The following is an 18704-nucleotide window of genomic DNA, read 5'->3' as shown; positions in this document are numbered from 1 at the left end:
GTTCGATTTGGCTCGCTTGGGTCCGAGCGCCACACGCTCTCTAGTACCCTCTTCCTTCGCTTCATCGCTGCCAGCTCCTCAGTGAACCAAGGGGCTGGTTTAGCTCGGTTACTCGAGAGGGGACGTTCCGGAGCGATCCTGTCAATTGCCCTGGTCATCTCCCCATTCCAGAGAGCGACCAAGGCCTCGACATGGTCACCTACCGAGGTGGCGGGAAAATCCCCAAGAGCCGTCAGGAATCCATTCGGATCCATAAGCCTCCTGGGGCGGACCTTCTTAATGGGTCCTCCACCTCTGCAGAGGTTAGGGGGCGCAGTGAGCCTAAATCTGATCAAGAAGTGGTCGGTCCATGGCAACGGAGAGATAGACAGCTCCTCCACACCGCCACCCTGCTCCCATCCCTGGCAGAAGACCAAGTCCAATGTGTGTCCAGCACAGTGGGTGGGGCCAGTTATCCGTTGGGACAGCCCCATGGTTGCCATGGCGGACATGAAGTCCTGAGCCGCTCCTGTGAGGGTTGCCTCGGCATGGATGTTGAAGTCCCCCAGCACAAGGAGCTGTTGGGACTCCACCGCCAGGCTCGAGACCACCCCCGCTAGCTCAGGTAGGGAGACTGTAGTGCAGCGAGGTGGACGGTACACTAGCAGAATCCCTATTCTGTCCCGGTCACCCACCCTCAGGTGGACGCATTCAAAATTTGTGGTCTGCGGGATGGGGCTCCTGGTCAGATGGATGGAATCTCTATAGACCACTGCGACCCCGCCTCCCCGTCCTCCGGCTCTTGGTTGGTGTTGCACGGAGAAACCTGGAGGGCAAAGCTGGGAGAGATTTACGCCCCCAGCTTCATCCAACCAGGTCTCCGTGATGCACGCCAGATCTGCCCGCTCCTCCAGGATTAAATCCTGGATCCAGGTCGTTTTTCCGTTGACAGATCTGGCGTTCAACAACACCACCTTCAAGCCGGAGGGTCCGCTCACCTGGTTACACCAATTTACCTTAGGAGACCGATTGGGGGTTGTTAATATGGATAAGCGTTCCGAATTAGGCCGAATTTGAGGTCTCCTTTTTCCGCATCTCCTCCTTCCCACCACGACCTCTATGGGGGCCCCTCGGCTAGTGGAAGACCTCCCCCCCTCCATGCCGCCATCCATAGTCAAGAAATTGCTTTCTACTTTGCTCGTTGTTAGATTTTTTGGTTCTTGCCAACATCCTCTCTCCCCCTCCCCCTCCCTCCCTATCCCATTTTCGTTCGCAGGCTCCAACCCACCTCCTTTTTTGCCCCCTCCGCTACACAGAAGTAACAGGGACAGTACATAAATGGGGATGGGGAACCACATGGATAGCAGCAATACAGATGGTGGTGGTGTTCCAGCCACACCAATGGGCTAGATCTTAAAGTGCAAGTTTTTAAATGCAGCCCTGTCTATAGTAGTATTTAATCAACAGCAGACACTACGTGCTCTCGGGCACAATCATAAAGTGCTAGGTCTAAAGTGCTCTATTCGACAATAATAGTGCTCTATTCGACAATAATTAAAGTGCGGCACGGAGGGATGGGGAAGGGGCGAAAGTGCTGGTGCAATCTAGCAGCAGGCGGCAGGCGCCTAAAGTGCTCTATTATGTTCTCACCATATTGGTACAAATGACAACCAGGAATATACTAAGTTGGTAGTATATATTACCCTCCAATGGGGATGAAAGTGATGGCAAATTAGTTAACTATTGATATGATCCCCGGTGGAATCTTTAGACGGTTGGTATACAAGCGGATGGGGCTTCCGGAGGTGACAACTCAGCGGTGGGCAGCACAGATGGTCAATCAAACTCTCATTCAGTATGTATCAATATAGGGGCTGGCTTAAAGGTCTATTAAGGCTAGCACCAAAGGTCTACACACTACTGAGGCCAGCACAAGAGGTCTACACAATATTAAGGCACATACAAAGGTTCTACACAATATTAGTCAACGCTGAAAAGATGAAACTCTAGAAGATCCAGCAGTGGTGGCAAAGGTGAAATCTAGCAGCAATGACACGGCGGCGGGCCAAATGGTGGTGGCCGCGATGGAAGGCGGCAGCGATGGCCCAGCGGCGGCCCAGCAGCTGCAGCGGTAGCGATGGAAAGGCGGCGATGGTGAGGCGAGGTGCCAAGATGGCGGTCGCAACAGCCGTGGCGTTCTCCGTGCCCTGGCTTGGCCCAACGGCCCCAGCGGTGGACCGGTCGCAGCAGCGGCAGCGATGGTGAAGGCGGGGCGCCAAGATGGCGGCCTCAGCGGCCATGACGCTCTCCGTGGCCCAGCAGTGGTCCGGTCGTACCGGCGGCGGTGAGGGGACGGCGGCGGCGATGGAGAAGCGGGACGCCCTGGCTCGGCCCTGGCCCCAGCGGTGGTCCGGTCGCAGCGGCAGCGGTGAAGGGACGGCGGCGGCAATGGAAAAGTGAGACGCAAGATGGCGGCCGCAGATGTAGAGCTTTATAGATGTAGAGGCCTCCTTGCAGATTGCTGAGTCACACCCCACTGGAGGAGGCCTGGGCTGCTGGCTACTCACAAGGAGTCCTGGGAGCAGGCTGGAGATCTTTATTGCCCCTTCACAGCAAGCACAGCACAGCAGACTCAGTCCCTGGCAGGCCTGTGGACTCAGCTTTATAGATGTAGAGGCCCCTTGCAGATTGCTGAGTCACACCCCACTGGAGGAGGCCTGGGCTGCTGGCTACTCACAAGGAGTCCTGGGAGCAGGCTGGAGATCTTTATTGCCCCTTCACAGCAAGCACAGCACAGCAGACTGCTCCCAGGACTCCTTGTGAGTAGCCAGCAGCCCAGCAGCCCAGCACTGCTAACCCTCTGTACTGCCTTGGTCAGACCACACCTGGAATACTGTGTCCAATTATGGGCATTGAAATTGAAGGGAAATGTTGACAAGCTGGAATGTGTCCAGAGGAGAGCGACTAAAATGATCAAGCCCTATGAGGGCCAGCTTAAAGAGCTGTCCATGTTTAGCCTGTAGAAGAGAAGGCTGAAAGGAGACATGATAGCCATGTATGAACATGTGAGGGGAAGTCATAGGGAAAAGAGAGAAAGCTTATTTTCTGCTGCTCTGGAGACTAGGACGCAATTGAACAATGGCTTCAGACTACAGGAAAGGAGATTCCACCTAAACATTAGGAAGAACTTCCTGACTGTGAGAGCTGTTCAGCAGTGGAACTCTCTGCCCTGGAGTGTAGTGGAGGCTCCTTCTTTAGAGATTTTTAAGCAGAGGCTGGGAGGCCGTCTGTCAGGAGTGCTTTGAATGTGATTTTCCTGCTTCTTGGCAGGGGGTTGGTCTGGATGGCCCATGAGTCTCTTCCAACTCTTATTATTCCATGATTCTAATCATCTTTCGTGGGTAGTCAGCCTCTCCCCTTCTGACATCCCCAATGTCTCGGCACTCTAAGAGGGTTTTGCGTGACCAGTCGCTCTTGTTGCTGCATGGTTTTGAGGCAGCAGTGTAGTAATTATGAGGCCATGGACCATATTTTTGTTCTTGTGGACCACGAACCACAGGTTGGGAACCATGGCTTTAGGGTATTTACTGAAACACAGAAAATAGGCAACAGATTTGAAAACAACAAAACTAGTGGACTCTCCCCCACCTCCAGACATCTGGTTGCTTGGCAGCTTCAGATCAAGTCTTTCTTTCCCTGCATAAAGCAATACTCAAGTCCATAACTCCTTTTGCTGAAAAACATGGTTGGAGACAATGTGTTTATTTTAAGAATGTAGCTCACTGTTGATTTTAGAAATGAATAAAAGGGAGCTTGATCCATGGGATAAAAGTCATAGTTATAATTAGTAGGTAATGGCTGGAAAAGCTGGACAGTACCTGAACCCAACCTGGACCTCAGAGGTGAAAAAGAGATCATTTTGCACTCCCCTCTAATTATGTAGTTTGTGTTTAGATGAGGCTAGGCATTTTCTCTGGTTCACTGAGATACAAAGCAGGGATGGCAGCTTCTCATCTCTACTGGCTGACTGAAAGGATGCATAAATACACTGGCAGAGCTAATGCAGAGTATGCAGCTGTTTGAGTCAAATGGAAACTGCTTCAGGCAGCATTCTGCCCAAACATGACAGATGGAAACAGAATGCCTTGTGGGATATTAAGAGGGCAACATAAGCCTAAATTTATTGAATGTCCTGTATGAAGGGGAGAGGGGAGGGAAAGAGACAGAAGAGTATGTTCTTGTGTATGTCTTTCACTGAAATGTACCTTGACCTCAACTCAACTAGGCTAGTCTTGATCCATACTTCCTATGAGCAGATGGCTTCCCACTTATTCAACCATGAGATACTTTTCTGTATCAATTGTGATAGCCTTGGTAACCTGTTGAGTCCTGGAGAGATAGGATGAGGCTGTTAAGAATAATTTAAATTCAGCTCCTCAATTCAAGAGGTGATTAGTATGGCCCCAAAGGATACAACAAATAATAATATATGTGTACATCAGCAAAACAAATGGGTTTGTTGGTGTTTTCTGATGGGAATGGGTGTGGGAATTTGCATCTCTTTTCTCTTACTTCTCTTTAGATGATTAAAAATCCAGTTAGAGCCATACTGTCATTACATCACATTGTAACACTTCATACAGAACCAATGATCCATGTTTGAGAAATGAATAGAGATGCCCCACCAAAATGATTTCTCCTCCCTCCCCACCTCTCCAGATGTACAACACCCCAGTAGATACAACAGTGGTGGTGGTGAGGTGATATTTCTGATTGGCTCTTTCACAGTGACATGGATCCCTAAGCATTTAACATAATCTGATTGGAGAGGAACATCAACACAAAGGGCAGTGAATCCATTCCAAGTTCTGGTTAGTTTTGAAGGTGTTATCTAAAGTGCTGAACTTGTTTAGGAATAGGGTTCCTCAGCTTGCAGAAGCCCTTCAAAACATGGATTAATATTTGAACTGTCATTACTACCCAAAGGACATTTAACCATCACTTTTCCCAACAGCAAGCTCAAATATCTCCCTCTTCCTCCACAGTCCCCCTCAAAATGGTGATGATTATGGCATAAGAACATGTAAGTTCTCCATAAACACACCTATGCTCTCTTTTTGGGTCTGCAGATCTTCACATTCCCTTTGTCTATCCACAGAGCTCAAAGACTCCTCACCCTTACCTGAGTGTCATCTTACAGTCCCTTACAGTGAACCTGTACACTGCTGGGAGTGGGCAGGATTGAAGAAGCAACTGGTTATGTCTTCATAGACAGGTGTGAAATACTTCTTACAGCAGCACAACAGCCTCTGGGAACTGCAGTGGCTCTCAGCATTGCTGTGATGATTTCAAGGCTCATTATGGGGATATAGACAGATACATACATCTTCAATCCTGCCTGTTATTCAAAGAGCATAGCATTGCATTCAGAGTATAGGGGCCACAGGAGCTTTAAAGTAAATCTAGGTGATGATGGTGGTATGTGGTTCAGAAAAATGTAGATTCACGTGTAGAACAACGGTACTATTCTGAGCCACACAGGATTGCAGCCATTATTTTTGCCAATTTGAGAGACACTGCAGAGAGAAATGGCGGTATCTGGGATAGCATGGGGTCAGCATTCTGGGGTGCTTGAGGAGGTTGGGGGTATTTACTAGGCCTGTCAGTTTCGTTTCGTTAATTCGTTATTTCGTATTTAAATCGTTATTTTTTGCATATCCGAAGCGATATCAAAACATATTTTCAAACCCGGAAGGGTTTGAAAATATCGAAGCAGCAGCCCCATTTTTTTTACGAGCTGAAGCTCCGCTCGTTAATGGGATGGAGGCTGCTGTGCTGCAGTGCTGGTGCCTGGGAGCCAATCCGGCGCTCCCAAGCACCCCAGCAGTAAATGGGGCGGGCGGGGCGAAGGGGCGGCGCGAGGAGGAGGAGGGCGCAGGAGCGCGCGCGCGATCCGATCCGCTCCGGCTGCTGCGCCCTCCTCCTCCTCCTCCTCCTCCTCCTCCTCCCACCGGTGTTGCAGGAAGTGCGGGGGGGAGGAGGAGGAGGAGGAGGAGGGCGCAGCAGCCGGAGCGGATCGGATCGCGCGCGCGCTCCTGCGCCCTCTTCCTCTTCCTCCTCCTCCCCCCCGCACTTCCTGCAACACAGGTGGGAGGAGGAGGAGGAGGAGGAGGAGGAAGAGGGCGCAGGAGCGCGCGCGCGATCCGATCCGCTCCGGCTGCTGCGCCCTCCTCCTCCTCCTCCTCCTCCTCTTCCTGTGTTGCAGGAAGTGCCGGCACTTCCTGCAACACAGCTGGGAGCTGGGAGGAAGGAGGAGGAGGAGGGAGGCGGCGGCGAGGAGGAGGAGGAGAAGCGGGCGAGAGAGGCCGAGCGCGGGGCCACAGGCAGCCCTTCACGGTCCGGGATGCCCTACAAGCTGAAGAAGGAGAAGGTGAGGAGGGGCCCCTCTACCCAGCAGGGAAGGGCTTGGCGCAAATGGGAGGGGAAGCAAGGCTGGCCGGGCCTCACAGGGAGAGAGCCAGGAAGGCAGGCCTCTTCTCTGGGCCTTGGATGGGCCACTGCAGCAGAAGCAATTTGCCTTTCCCATGGCAAGAAACAGGATTTGCAGCCATGCCAGCCCAGTCCCTCCCCAGCACACAAACATTATGTCTATTTGCCCTACATAGGCCTGTTTGATCAAGAAAAAAATTGTTTCTAAAATGTTTTGTAAATATTTACGAAAATTCGTAAATAACAAAACATTTTTTTTGAAAGTTTTGTAAATATTTTAAATATCGAAACAAAAAAACACCCCAATTAAGAATCGAATTTAGAAACAAATTTTTTCTTGATCAAACAGGCCTAGTATTTACATGTGTTTTCATGCACTTGAGGGGATTTCTACATGGCTTTTGAGAAAAAAAGATGAGCAATGAAAGATTTAGGGGACTGGTAGGGACTTCAAGGGCCACAAAAATGGGGCCCAGGGACTGTACTTTGCCAATGCCTGATCTCAACGTTGAGCAGAAATGTGAAAAAATGCTTCGCATGTTTGTTACTCCAGCTAGCAGTCCCAGGTTAGATCTACACTGCCCTATATCCCAGGATCTGATCTCAGATTATCTACTTATCCCAGATTATGTGGCAGTGAAGACTCATATAATCCAGTTCAAAGCAGATAATCTGGGATTAAATCCTGGGATATAGGGAAATGTAGATCTAGCCCCAGATCAAGTTCAACAACTCATCCTATCCTTTATGAGTACTCTATGTGGATGACAAAAGCGAAGAGAGTATCAGAAGACCCTCCTGAGATGAAATGAGCAGAACATATGGATTGGAGGGAAGGATATTTGAGACAAAGTTGAAGTACTTTGGCCACATCATGAGGAGACAGGAAAGCTTAGAGAAGGTAATTATGCTGGGGAAAATGGAAGGAAAAAGGAAGAGGGGCCGACCAAGGGCAAGATGGATGGATGGCATCCTTGAAGTGACTGGCTTGACTCTGAAGGAGCTGGGGGAGGTGACGGCCAACACGGAGCTCTGGCGTGGGCTGGTCCATGAGGTCACAAAGAGTTGGAAATGACTGAATGAATGAACAACAACATGCATTTTAGAAACATTTTGAGGGGTTGAAAGAAAGCATTGCTGAAGATACAGGTGGACAGGGGCCACTCCTTCCTACCAGTACCTGTTGGTTGTCGAGACCGTGCTTCATTCAAGTAGTAAAGTGCCTTGTTGTAATCTCCCAGGTGGTAGAACGCCACACCTGACCGATAGAGTGCCTTGAAGTTCTCCCCTTCCTTCTTCAGTACTTTCAGGCAGTATTCTTTGACTCGCTCATAATTCACCAGCTCAGCTTGAAGTAGGCAAGCTACAAAGGAAAACAGCAGTATAAGACCATTTAGTAAAGCACTCTTCTCTTTCTTCAAATCCCCTGCCCGCCCGCCCGCCCACCCCAAAGGATGCAAAGCCAGGTGAGGTGATTGTGGCTCAGGAAGCCGGCCGTCATGTAGACTGAGCGTCAAATCCAGTTTTTGCAGTCCCTAATCTCAGTTGAAAAGATCTATAATTAGACATTTGAGTTTAGGTACATTGGTAGGTGTTGTTTTTCTTGTAGAAGAGCCACGAATCCTCTGTGGAACAGGTAACAAAAATCACAAAAGGAGGCAAATGGCTTTGAAGTAACAAAGGAAAAGGGAACACAAACAGAAAGCTGAATTATGACTGGCAGTTCCAAAGAACGTCAAAATAAAGTGAGGCCTTGAAAAACTGAAATAATATGGAGTAGCTGGATGGAAAGGCGGGCATTTTGCTTCATCTTGCTGCTGTGATTCCTCTTTTGATGGTAACCTTTTAACATTCTTTGTTTAAAAATCACCGCCTACATACACCATTAGTTTTCTTCTTCAGACTCACACAACTAACTCTACTTTATTCTGTCAGAATGTAACTATATTTTCTACAATCGATACAGAAAGGCGGAATTCAAACTTACTCCATATTGTTGCTTACTGAAAGTCAAACTTGTGGGCATTCAAACTTGTATTCTCAAATTACTTTTTGTATTTTCCTTTTATACTAACAGTCAAGAGCCTACATTACAGACATAGCTAAGAATATATATATATATATATATATATATATATATATATATATATATTCGAATGATGTGTGCAGATCCAAGAAAGGTGGCCTTTTGCAGTTGACAGATCGTGATTTTGTCAAGCACATTTGCATTAAAGAAGGTTAGAATAATGGTTTAATCAGAGTTGGACAGTCTTATTTTAAATTAGAGTTTGATGTAAATATTCAAAAACATTTAACCTACTGGTGCCTCAATTAATGTAATTTTACCATTTTTATTTTGAAATTTACCAGTAGCTGCTGAATTTCCCACCCTCGGCTTATACTCGAGTCAATATGTTTTCCGAGTTTTTAATGGTAAAATTAGGTGCCTTTGGGTCAGCTTATGTTGTTCATTCGTTCAGTCGTCTCCGACTCTTCGTGACCTCATGGACCAGCCCACGCCAGAGCTCCCTGTCGGCCGTTACCACCCCCAGCTTCCTCAAGGTCAGTCCAGTCACTTCAAGGATGCCATCCATCCATCTTGCCCTTGGTCGGCCCCTCTTCCTTTTGCCTTCCACTTTCCCCAGCATAATTGTCTTCTCTAGGCTTTGCTGTCTCCTCATGATGTGGCCAAAGTACTTCAACTTTGTCTCTAGTATCTTTCCCTCCAGTGAGCAGTCGGGCTTTATTTCCTGGAGGATGGACTGGTTGGATCTTCTCGCAGTCCAAGGCACTCTCAGAACTTTTCTCCAACACCACAGTTCAAAAGCATCTATCTTCCTTCGCTCAGCCTTCCCTAAGGTCCAGCTCTCACATCCGTAGGTTACTACAGGGAATACCATGGCTTTGACTAGGCGGATCTTTGTTGCCAGTCTGATGTCTCTACTCTTCACTATTTTATCAAGACTGGACATTGCTCTCCTCCCAAGAAGTCAGCTTATATTCGAGTATATACAGTAGTTGGGGAACCTCAGCATTTTAGTTAAAACAACAGTAAGGTAGAAGCTTGAACTGTCTTCTCCTCTAAACTAGTATTTTTCAGACTATCTCTTAGCACTCTTTATACCTATCTTGTCAGATGAGTGATACTATAATTCTCTGTTGAAATTGAGCTGGGCTGAGAATGAATTGCTGAAGGTTATCTACTAAGCTCCTGAGATAGACAAGATTTGTACTGTACTGATACTCCTAGTTTAGTCTCTTAGTCACTAAGCAACTTACTTAAGAACTGCTGAAGTGGAAAATCTGCTATTTACGCAGTATTCCTGGAAAGATTTGTTCAGAGGGGGTTTGCCTTTGCCCTCCTCTGAGGCCAAGAATGTGCAACTTGCCCAAGCTTTTCCAATGGGTTTCCATGGCTGAGTGGTGATTTGGGTTCTGGTCACCAGAGTTTGAGTCAAAAGCTCAAAGCACTACGTCATGTTGGCCACTATTTCCAAGAATACATGAATCATCTGTATCATCTATTTAGCTATGTAGGTACTTCAGTTACATAGTGAAGTAGTGTCTCCTAGTTGGATCTCTCTCAATCCTTATCTATGGGATAGCAGCCACTGCTGATTGGGAAGCAGCTGTCTGATGTTCTCATACCTTCTCATGGATGGTTTTCAGTACAACAGCCATAAGCAGGGTTCACAATTTTCCCTTGCATCTGAGATTGCTCGCAAAAGGCAGGATGGGAACATCTGTCAACTCCTTAACAGTGGGTTGTTGTAAGTTTTTCGGGCTGTATGGCCATGTTCGAGAACATGGCCATACAGTCCGAAAAACTTACAACAACCCAGTTATTCCAGCCATGAAAGCCTTCGTCAATACAACTCCTTAACAATTTACAGGAGGAGAGATCCTGGGTTTTAACACACAATGGAATTGTTGTATGATTACAGTTGGGGTTAGTTTTGTGTTTAATCTTTCCTTATCACACAATTTTTTTATTTTTATTTATTTGCCGTATTTATATACCACTTTTCTCACCCTGATGGCAAAATTCAATGCCTCACATACATTAAAAAACCAAATCATAAATCTAAACAAAACATATGCACAAATTCAATAAGACAATAAACTCTAAGATAAAACAACATTTAGACATGAAAACATAAAAATTAAAACCACCTCATAAAAACATTTAAATCACATGACCCAAACTCGTAGACCGGGCCATTCCAAATGACGATTGCACACATTCAATATTTACTTCTTGTATTGCGTTACTTTACTATAAAAAGAGTTTGGTCCCATAACCGTGTCTTTGCTCTCTTTCAAAGGACAGCAAGGAGGGGGCTAACCTTATTTCATTAGAGAAGGAGTTCTACAAATGGGAGGCACCACTCTCTCTCGTCTCCACTAACCGCACTTGCAAAGCAGGTGGGACCGACAACAGGGTGTTCCCAGAAGATCGTGACACCATTACTCTCTTTTTGTTGCATTGCATTTCCATCATTATTGGGTCTCATCTTTTCATTAGCAGGAAAAACTAGTGAATGGCTGCAATATTGCCGCTGTTCCAGTTATTGCTTCTCATTCAGTCATTTTGTTCCTCAGCAGTCAAGTGCTGTTGGTGGGTATGCCTCTTCTCTCCGCTCATTCCCAACCCCTAAGCAGGGTGAACTCATGTTGTTTTACTCTGTTTCCTGGGGTTTTAAAAGTTTTTGTTTGGCCATAATTGAGCCATTGTACAGCCATGGGAGGGTTATCCAATTATACAATTACAGCTGCACGCACCATTTGTGAAAAGTGTTGAAACTGCACAAATGGGCTATTACAATGCAACAAGAAGAAACTAAACAGACATGGATAAGAAGGCAAAGTCAAGTGAGGCAGTACAGAAGCCTGATTGTGGGAACATGCATCACCACTAAAGCACCACAGTGCTATTCTACACTGGAACTGTTTTTATACTGGTATGTTTCCATGTAGTTAAACAACACGACTGATGTGAGACAACAGGGTGGTGTGATAAAGGGCCCTTCCACACAGCCCTATATCCCAGAATATCAAGGCAGGAAATCCCACATTACCTGAGTGTGGACTCAGATAACCCAGTTCAAAGCAGATATTGTGGGATTTTCTGCCTTGATATTCTGGGATATAGGGCTGTGTGGAAGGGTCCTTAGTGAATTCTGCTCAAATGGCCAAATCTACTTGAGTGCAGTATTAACATATCTTTAAAAACCAGTAGGACACATTAGCCTCCCTCTACTTGGGCACGATAAGGCCCCTTCCACAAAGCAGTATAAAATCCACATTAAATTGGATTATATTATATTATATTATTTACAGTATTTATATTCTGCCCTTCTCACCCAGCAGGGGACTCAGGGCAGATTACAATGCACATATACATGGCAAACATTCAATGCCAATTAGACATATAACATATGGGGCAATTTAACATTCCAGCTTTTTCCAGCTTCATGAGGGTATGCTCGATTCCAACTCCATTCTGGCCACAGGGGGAGCTACCACTTCCCCATCCCTTTGTGACACCAAGTCCTTTGATGGAGTACTTCCTCATTCTTCTGCATGCTGCTGGAAGGTTTTATGGTGTCGTAAATTAGTTTAATTGGCCTCCCCGCATAAAGTGGTACCTAAATTTCCTACTTGACAGATGCAACTGTCTTTCGGGCTGCATAGGTCAACAGCAAGCTAGACTAATGTCCGGAAGCTCACTCTGACCCGGGCTGGCTTCAAACTCATGACTTCTCGGTCAGTAGTGATTGAATGTAGCTGGCTATGCAGCCTGGTCCTTGGCAGTGTGGACTCAGATAACCCTGTTCAAAGCAGATAGTGTATTATCTGCCTTGATATTCTGGAATATATGGATATGTGGAAGGGCCCTAAATGTCTCAGTACAGAGCTGGTGAGAATGTTTGACTAGGGCAATTTTCTTACATTACCTTTAGAAATATCAAAACAAATGCGATGAATCCGTATGGCTCCTGTCAACCTAAAAATAATTAAGATGAGCTTTACGACCTATCTAATCCAAGAGGGTGTGCTTTCCAGTGTATGCACTTAAAAGCCATCTTGGAGCTCATGTGCAGGGCATGGATGCAACTGCCCCCTCCCACAGTTGTTTCCCTAGCAACTGGCATTCAGAGTCATTTTGCCTCTAATCTGGGATTTAGTGTATAGCCCAAATGAATAGAAGCCATTGACTAAGTTATGACTAAGTCTTATCCAAACCAACTATAAATATTAATCACAACAAATTAAAGCCGTATAGCTTTCAACTGGATTTAGTCATGACTAACTGCCTCTGACCTACCGGTTCTACCACTTGGGATCACATCTGCAATTGTGTTTTGTCAGCATCTGTACATTCCATTAAATGGGCGATTTAGTCATGCCTGAAAGAAGCTTCAGGGGAATGTGACTTACCTGCTTCAGATGGTACCATGAATGGAAGGAATTAGAGATGGTGCTTGGCAGGTTCTGGAAGCAGACTTATGCCAAGTCAGTCCACTGGTCCATCTAAACCAGCCCTGCCAACTCTTTGTGTGTGTGTGTCTCAGGAGCAACTTGAGAAACCACAAGTCATTTCCGGCGTGAGAGAATTGGCCGTCTACAAGGACTTTGCCCAGGGGATGCCCATCTTGTGGGAAGCTTCTCTCATGTCCTCGCATAAGAAGCTGGAGCTGACAGAAGGGAGCTCACTCCACTCCCTTTCGGTCAGCAGTCCTGTTGGCACAAGGGTTGAACCCATTGCACCACCAGGTGCTTCTAACTCTAATTATGATGGTTCTACAGCATTTTAAGCAGAATACTTTCCTGGTTTTGTATGTCTCGTTTTTCCCAGTGGTCTCCTATCCACTGACCCTGCTTAGGTTCAGATATCATACAAGATCTTATATGTACAGAGTGATGCGCCTTAACCTGGCATGCACAAACTTTAAGCAACATGTCTTGACTTAGCACTGCATGTGTTCACCACTATTTATGTGACATTATGACTTGTTACAGAAAACACAGAGATAGCATTTGCTCTCAATGTCTTCATCAGCACCACAACAGGGGTGGCAAGGGTTAAATACCACCACCACCACCATCACCACCACCCCCCGCCCCCACCATCGCCACATACTGCACTCTTGTTTTATATATATAAATCCCACACCCAGTAATTAGTATGTGTATTTTTAAAGGCATTTGCAGTGCAAAGATGCATCAAACTTAATGTTTAGAGCTGTGTGCCAGACTCTGAGCTCTGATCCCCACTCGTTCAAAATAACAGAACAAGGCAGAGGTGGAGCCAGCAGGACGACATAGTCCAAGTGAAAACGTGCCAAAAAATTGTTCTGCAAACACCCCTTGTAGCTGCAAATCTCTTTTTTTGCTCGTATTGCGTCCTTCACTTCCAGTTTAGAGCAGCCAGTCATGGAGCTAGTAAGGCGGGAAGCTGCTGTCTGGACTAGTTAAATCTCAGAGAAATGAGCTTTATGAATAGCTGCATCATGGGGAGAGGAGAGGAGAGGGGGAGGAAGGATATAGACCTATGATAACAGTTGATGCTACCAGAGGAGAACATGCACAATGGGTTTCAATTTACCAGTAGATACTTCACTGGCACTGTTTAAAAAGATTTATAAAAAGCATTTTTTTTATTTCTGCCACATTTTTTCCTGTTTATCAAATACTGCTTTCCTGTTTTTGTTTTTATTTTTGTGTCAGGAGCAACTTGAGGGAGCAAACCACTCCCATTGTGCCAGCTCCACGGCTGCCAGTCCACTTCCGAGCACAATTCAAAGTGTGGTCTTGGCCTATAAAGCCCTATACGATTTCGACCCAGCTTCCCTGTCCGAACATATCTCCCTCTACATCCTGCCTTGTAGCTTAAGATCGTCCAGGAGGCCCTGCTCTCGGTCCTACCAGCCTCGCAAGTGTGCTTTGGCGGGGACACTGGACAGGGCCTTCTTAGCGGTGGCCCCATGCCTGTGGAACTCGCTCCCCAGCAAGATCAGGTCAGGTTCTTCCCTCCTTTCTTTTAGGAAGAAGGTTAAACTGTTGTTATTTATATTTATATTTGTATTATATGGAGGCTTTGAATTCTAGCCAATTTGTAAGCTGCCCTGAGTTCCCCCTCGGGGGTTGAGGAGGGTGGGATAGAAATAATGGAAATAAATAAATAATAATTTGCAAGTCGCTTCTGGTGTGAAAGAATTGGCTGTCTTCAAGGACGTTGCCCAGGGGACACCCAGATGTTTTGATGTTTTACCATCCTTGTAGGAGGCTTCTCTCATGTCCCTGCATGGGGAGCTGGAGCTGACAGAGGGAGTTCATCCGTGGTCTCCCCGGATTTGAACCTGTGACCTGTCGGTCTTCAGTCCTGCTGGCACATGGGTTTAACCCACTGTGCCACTTGCTTTCCTGGTATAATGGGGATTAAAATTGATATACTGAGGTTTTTCCTTTTCCTTTTTCCTCCCATCTCTCTCCTGCATCTCTATACATTATCTTTGCTGAATGTGTGATTTGCATGCTAGGGCCCTTGACAGCTTCCTGAGACCGGTGTCCTATATTTATGTGTCCAATAACAGGTACAGCAGAAGCAGCAGCTGCCGTTTGCCTATGAAATTTGCTCAACTGAGTTTGGAATCAGTCCCTCTACACAGGAATGGGTTCAGAGTGCTACATCAAGGTAATGTCAGAAAAAATATCAATAGAGAAGTCAGGAAAAAGTTCCAGTGAGCAATAATTTGCTCACAGAATTATAGAGCTAGAAGAGACCCCAAAGGCCCTCCAGGCCGACCCTTTGACATGCAAGAACACACAGTCTAAGCATTCTGTCCAGCCTCTGTTCAAAAATTCACTTGAATTTGCTGAATTCAAAATTCAAAAATTCAGCTCTTACCACAAGGAAGTTGTCACTAAGGTTAGGTGGACCCCTTATCCTGCAGTTTAAATTTGTCACTCCGTGACATTATCTGTGGAGTAGCTTTTCAAATATTTATACATGACTATCATGTCCTCTCTTAACCTTCTCTTCTCTAGGCTAAACATATCTAGCTCTTAAAGCAACTTCTCATAGACTTTGAGACCTTTATCATTTTGGTCAGCCTCCTCTAAACACTTTCCAGCTCACAGGAAGCTGTTTTATACAAATTACACCAGTAGTATTGGCTCTATATTTTCTGGCATCAGCTCTGGTTTTCAATACAAGGCTCCCCACTCCATTTATGTCAAGATACTAAAGTACTGATATTAGGATCTTCTGCATGCAAACCATGTGCTCTACCACTGAGTTATAGTTGTTCTCGTCTAGATCATTGTATTATTCTGATCACACTGTTTGATCCCAGCAACCATTCAAGGGCCCTTTTACATTGCATGGTTATCATGCTGATTCCACTTTTAATGCCATGGTCAGAGAGCTGCAGTGTCCCAGTACATTACAAATTCCAGTATTCCATAGGATGCAGTCTTGTTAGTTAAAATGGAAATATAGCGATATAGCTGTGTAGAGCAGTGGTTCCCAATCTTTTATTGACCAAGGACCACTCTCCAATATTAGTACCAAAAAGGTTACAAAACAGTTTTTGGTCAACTTTAGATTCAGTTTGGTTATACTGATTCAGAAGATTACATTGGATAGACCACATCATCTCTAGTTTCTGATACAGAATATATGCCATCCAGTAGTCGCCATCTACTCATCCATAGAAAACCATATTTAATAAGTCTCGGCACTATAAGAGGATTTCGTGAGACCAGTCGCTTTTGTTGCAATAGTGTAATAACAGTGAGGCCACGGATCATATTTTAGTTCTTGCGGACCACTAGTGGTCCATGGACCACAGGTTGGGAAACACTGTTGTAGAGTGAAAGAGCCAGTAGACAGTGACAGACCCTCCCCCACACCCCCTGTGAAAAATATGCAAATTTCCAACTTGGATTGCAGGTGAAGAAATGGTTCCCTCTTTTTGATCCAAAGCCACCTGCCCCTAAGTCACGTACACTTTTGACTGTAAGAGGTTTAACATTTATTTCTTAAACAAGCCAGTTTTCTAGGGGCAGGGAGATCTGTGAATTCTGGCCAAGGACTTGGTGAAATGCAGTCAATGAAACTGGACAGTATTGGGTGTATGTCTCTGTATCCTGACCTTAGAATATCAGAAATTGATGTAGTCATATGAAAGAAAGCAGGTTTTAATTTATTTATTAATCTATGGGTACCTTTTTCTTTTTTTGCAAAAATTATCCATTATTCGCAGCATTACACCACCCACCATTGCAAGCACAGTTGGTTCATTGGGGAGAACACAATTTTTATTTATTTATTTCCCATATTTATATACCGCCTTTCTCAGCCCTCAAGACGGTTTACACAGCGGCACAATTCAATGCCCCCAACAACATAAATCACAATTAAAACATTTAGTTTAAATATAAAAACTACACAATCAATAAAAAAACAATAAAAACATGGATCCTCAGCAAGAGTGGCTGTGCCTTGACTCTGGAACTCCCTTCCTAAGGAGGCCAAAATGCCCCCTTTCTGATGTACTTCTGGCTGCAGGGGAAAATCTTTTTATTCAGGCAGGTTTTCAAGACAGGATGGTTTTAAGAGAAAAGGCTAGGGGGTGATCTATGGCAGGCATGTACAACCTGTGGCCTTCCAGGTGTTTTGGACTTCAGCTCCCAGAATTCCCAATCACTGGAGCAGCCGGCTAGAGCTTCTGGGAGTTGGAAAACAAAACACCTGGAGGGCCACAGATTGTGTAGATCTGTTGTATGGTGTTAGTTGGTTGTTTTTAATAGCATTTTATGTATTTATTTTAATGCTATTTTAACTGAATTGTGCTATTATTTATAACATGTTTAATTCTATGTATTGTCGAAGGCTTTCATGGCCAGAATCACTGGGTTGTTGTAGGTTTTTTCGGGCTATATGGCCATGGTCTAGAGGCATTCTCTCCTGACATTTCACCTGCATCTATGGCAAGCATCCTCAGAGGTAGTGAGGTCTGTTGGATCTAGGAAAAAGGGTTTATATATCTGTGGAATGACCAGGGTGGGACAAAGGGCCATATAGCCCGAAAAAACCTACAACAACCCATGTTTAATTCTATTTTAATATTTATATTTTGCATGTTTTTAATTGCACTGTCTTTAAAATTATGAGCTGCTTTGAATCTTAATCATGAGAAAAAGTGGGTAACAAATAAGTATAAATATAACAACAGCTATAACAATGACAACGAAACATATTCTTTTTGTAAGTATTCTTATGCAAACATTAACAAAGAGCTGAAGGGACTCCAGAAACTCTTGAAGACATTTCCCATTTCAAAATGCCTGCAAACAAGGATTTTTCTACTGTCTGGCAGATGACATGCTACTTATAGCCTCCTTGATCGTGTTTAGCATTAATTAGATCAGTTTACTCTATGGCGGCTTGGCAGTCTCCCTGTGATGGATGGAGAAATTAAAAAATAAGTGCCACTTCCCAGTTAGCAACTGATTTATTGAGTTTTCTATCTGCTCATTAAAATTATGTTAGATTTGCTTGCCAGTTGATGCAATGTGCCACTAAGTGCAAGAGAATGCCTACCTTTACATTAAAGCCTAAATCAATCCAAGCTAAACCAGGAAATATTGATCCTCCAAGGTTCTGGGATATACTATCAGACCGAACCATTTTGAAGTCATCATCATCATCATCATCATCATCACCATCCCTCTTCCTCCCCTTCTCCTTCCTCTCTCCAGTACCATCACCATCACCACCACCACGACCAGCAGCAGCAGTAATATAGCCCTATTATGGTGTTCTGTATCAGCATCCCAACACTTAACTGGTAAAATATTGATCCTCCAAAGTTCTGGGACATATTGGTAAACTGCATTTTGAAGTTGCCACCACTGCCATCATCCTCATTGTCAACATCTCATTCCTTTCTCTACCACAACCACCACTAGCAGAGGCATCTCAACTGTTTTTCTCATCTTAACTGGTAAAATTGATTCTGAAGGAGAAAGAAACGACACCTGAGTAAGTACAGGGCCAAAAGAAAATCTGGCTTTCGGAAGCAATGAAGAGGAACAGTGCTAGAACCCCGGCAACTATCCTTAATTCTGAATTCCTCCTACTTCTGGGGAATTCTAGGCAGAAAAAAATGTTTTCTTCTGAAAGTAAACTATTGCTATGCAAAAGCCAGGTCAGCCTCCTCACCCCA

At 45.2% G+C, this 18704-nt stretch overlaps 1 protein-coding gene across 1 annotated transcript in view; it reads right to left on the bottom strand.

Moving 5' to 3' along the window:
- The window catches only part of TTC9 (tetratricopeptide repeat domain 9), a 71942-nt gene that overhangs the window by 17323 nt on the left and 35915 nt on the right, over positions 1 to 18704 (bottom strand). Inside the window, exon 2 of the mRNA XM_060761717.2 lies at positions 7649 to 7831. Coding sequence (XP_060617700.2) covers positions 7649 to 7831 — 183 coding nt within the window. The remainder of the gene's footprint in view (positions 1 to 7648; positions 7832 to 18704) is intronic.

This window comes from Anolis sagrei, chromosome 1, assembly GCF_037176765.1.
Source record: "Anolis sagrei isolate rAnoSag1 chromosome 1, rAnoSag1.mat, whole genome shotgun sequence".
In the NCBI taxonomy this organism is placed as follows: domain Eukaryota; kingdom Metazoa; phylum Chordata; class Lepidosauria; order Squamata; family Dactyloidae; genus Anolis; species Anolis sagrei.
This window is presented reverse-complemented; position numbering and strand designations above follow the sequence as displayed.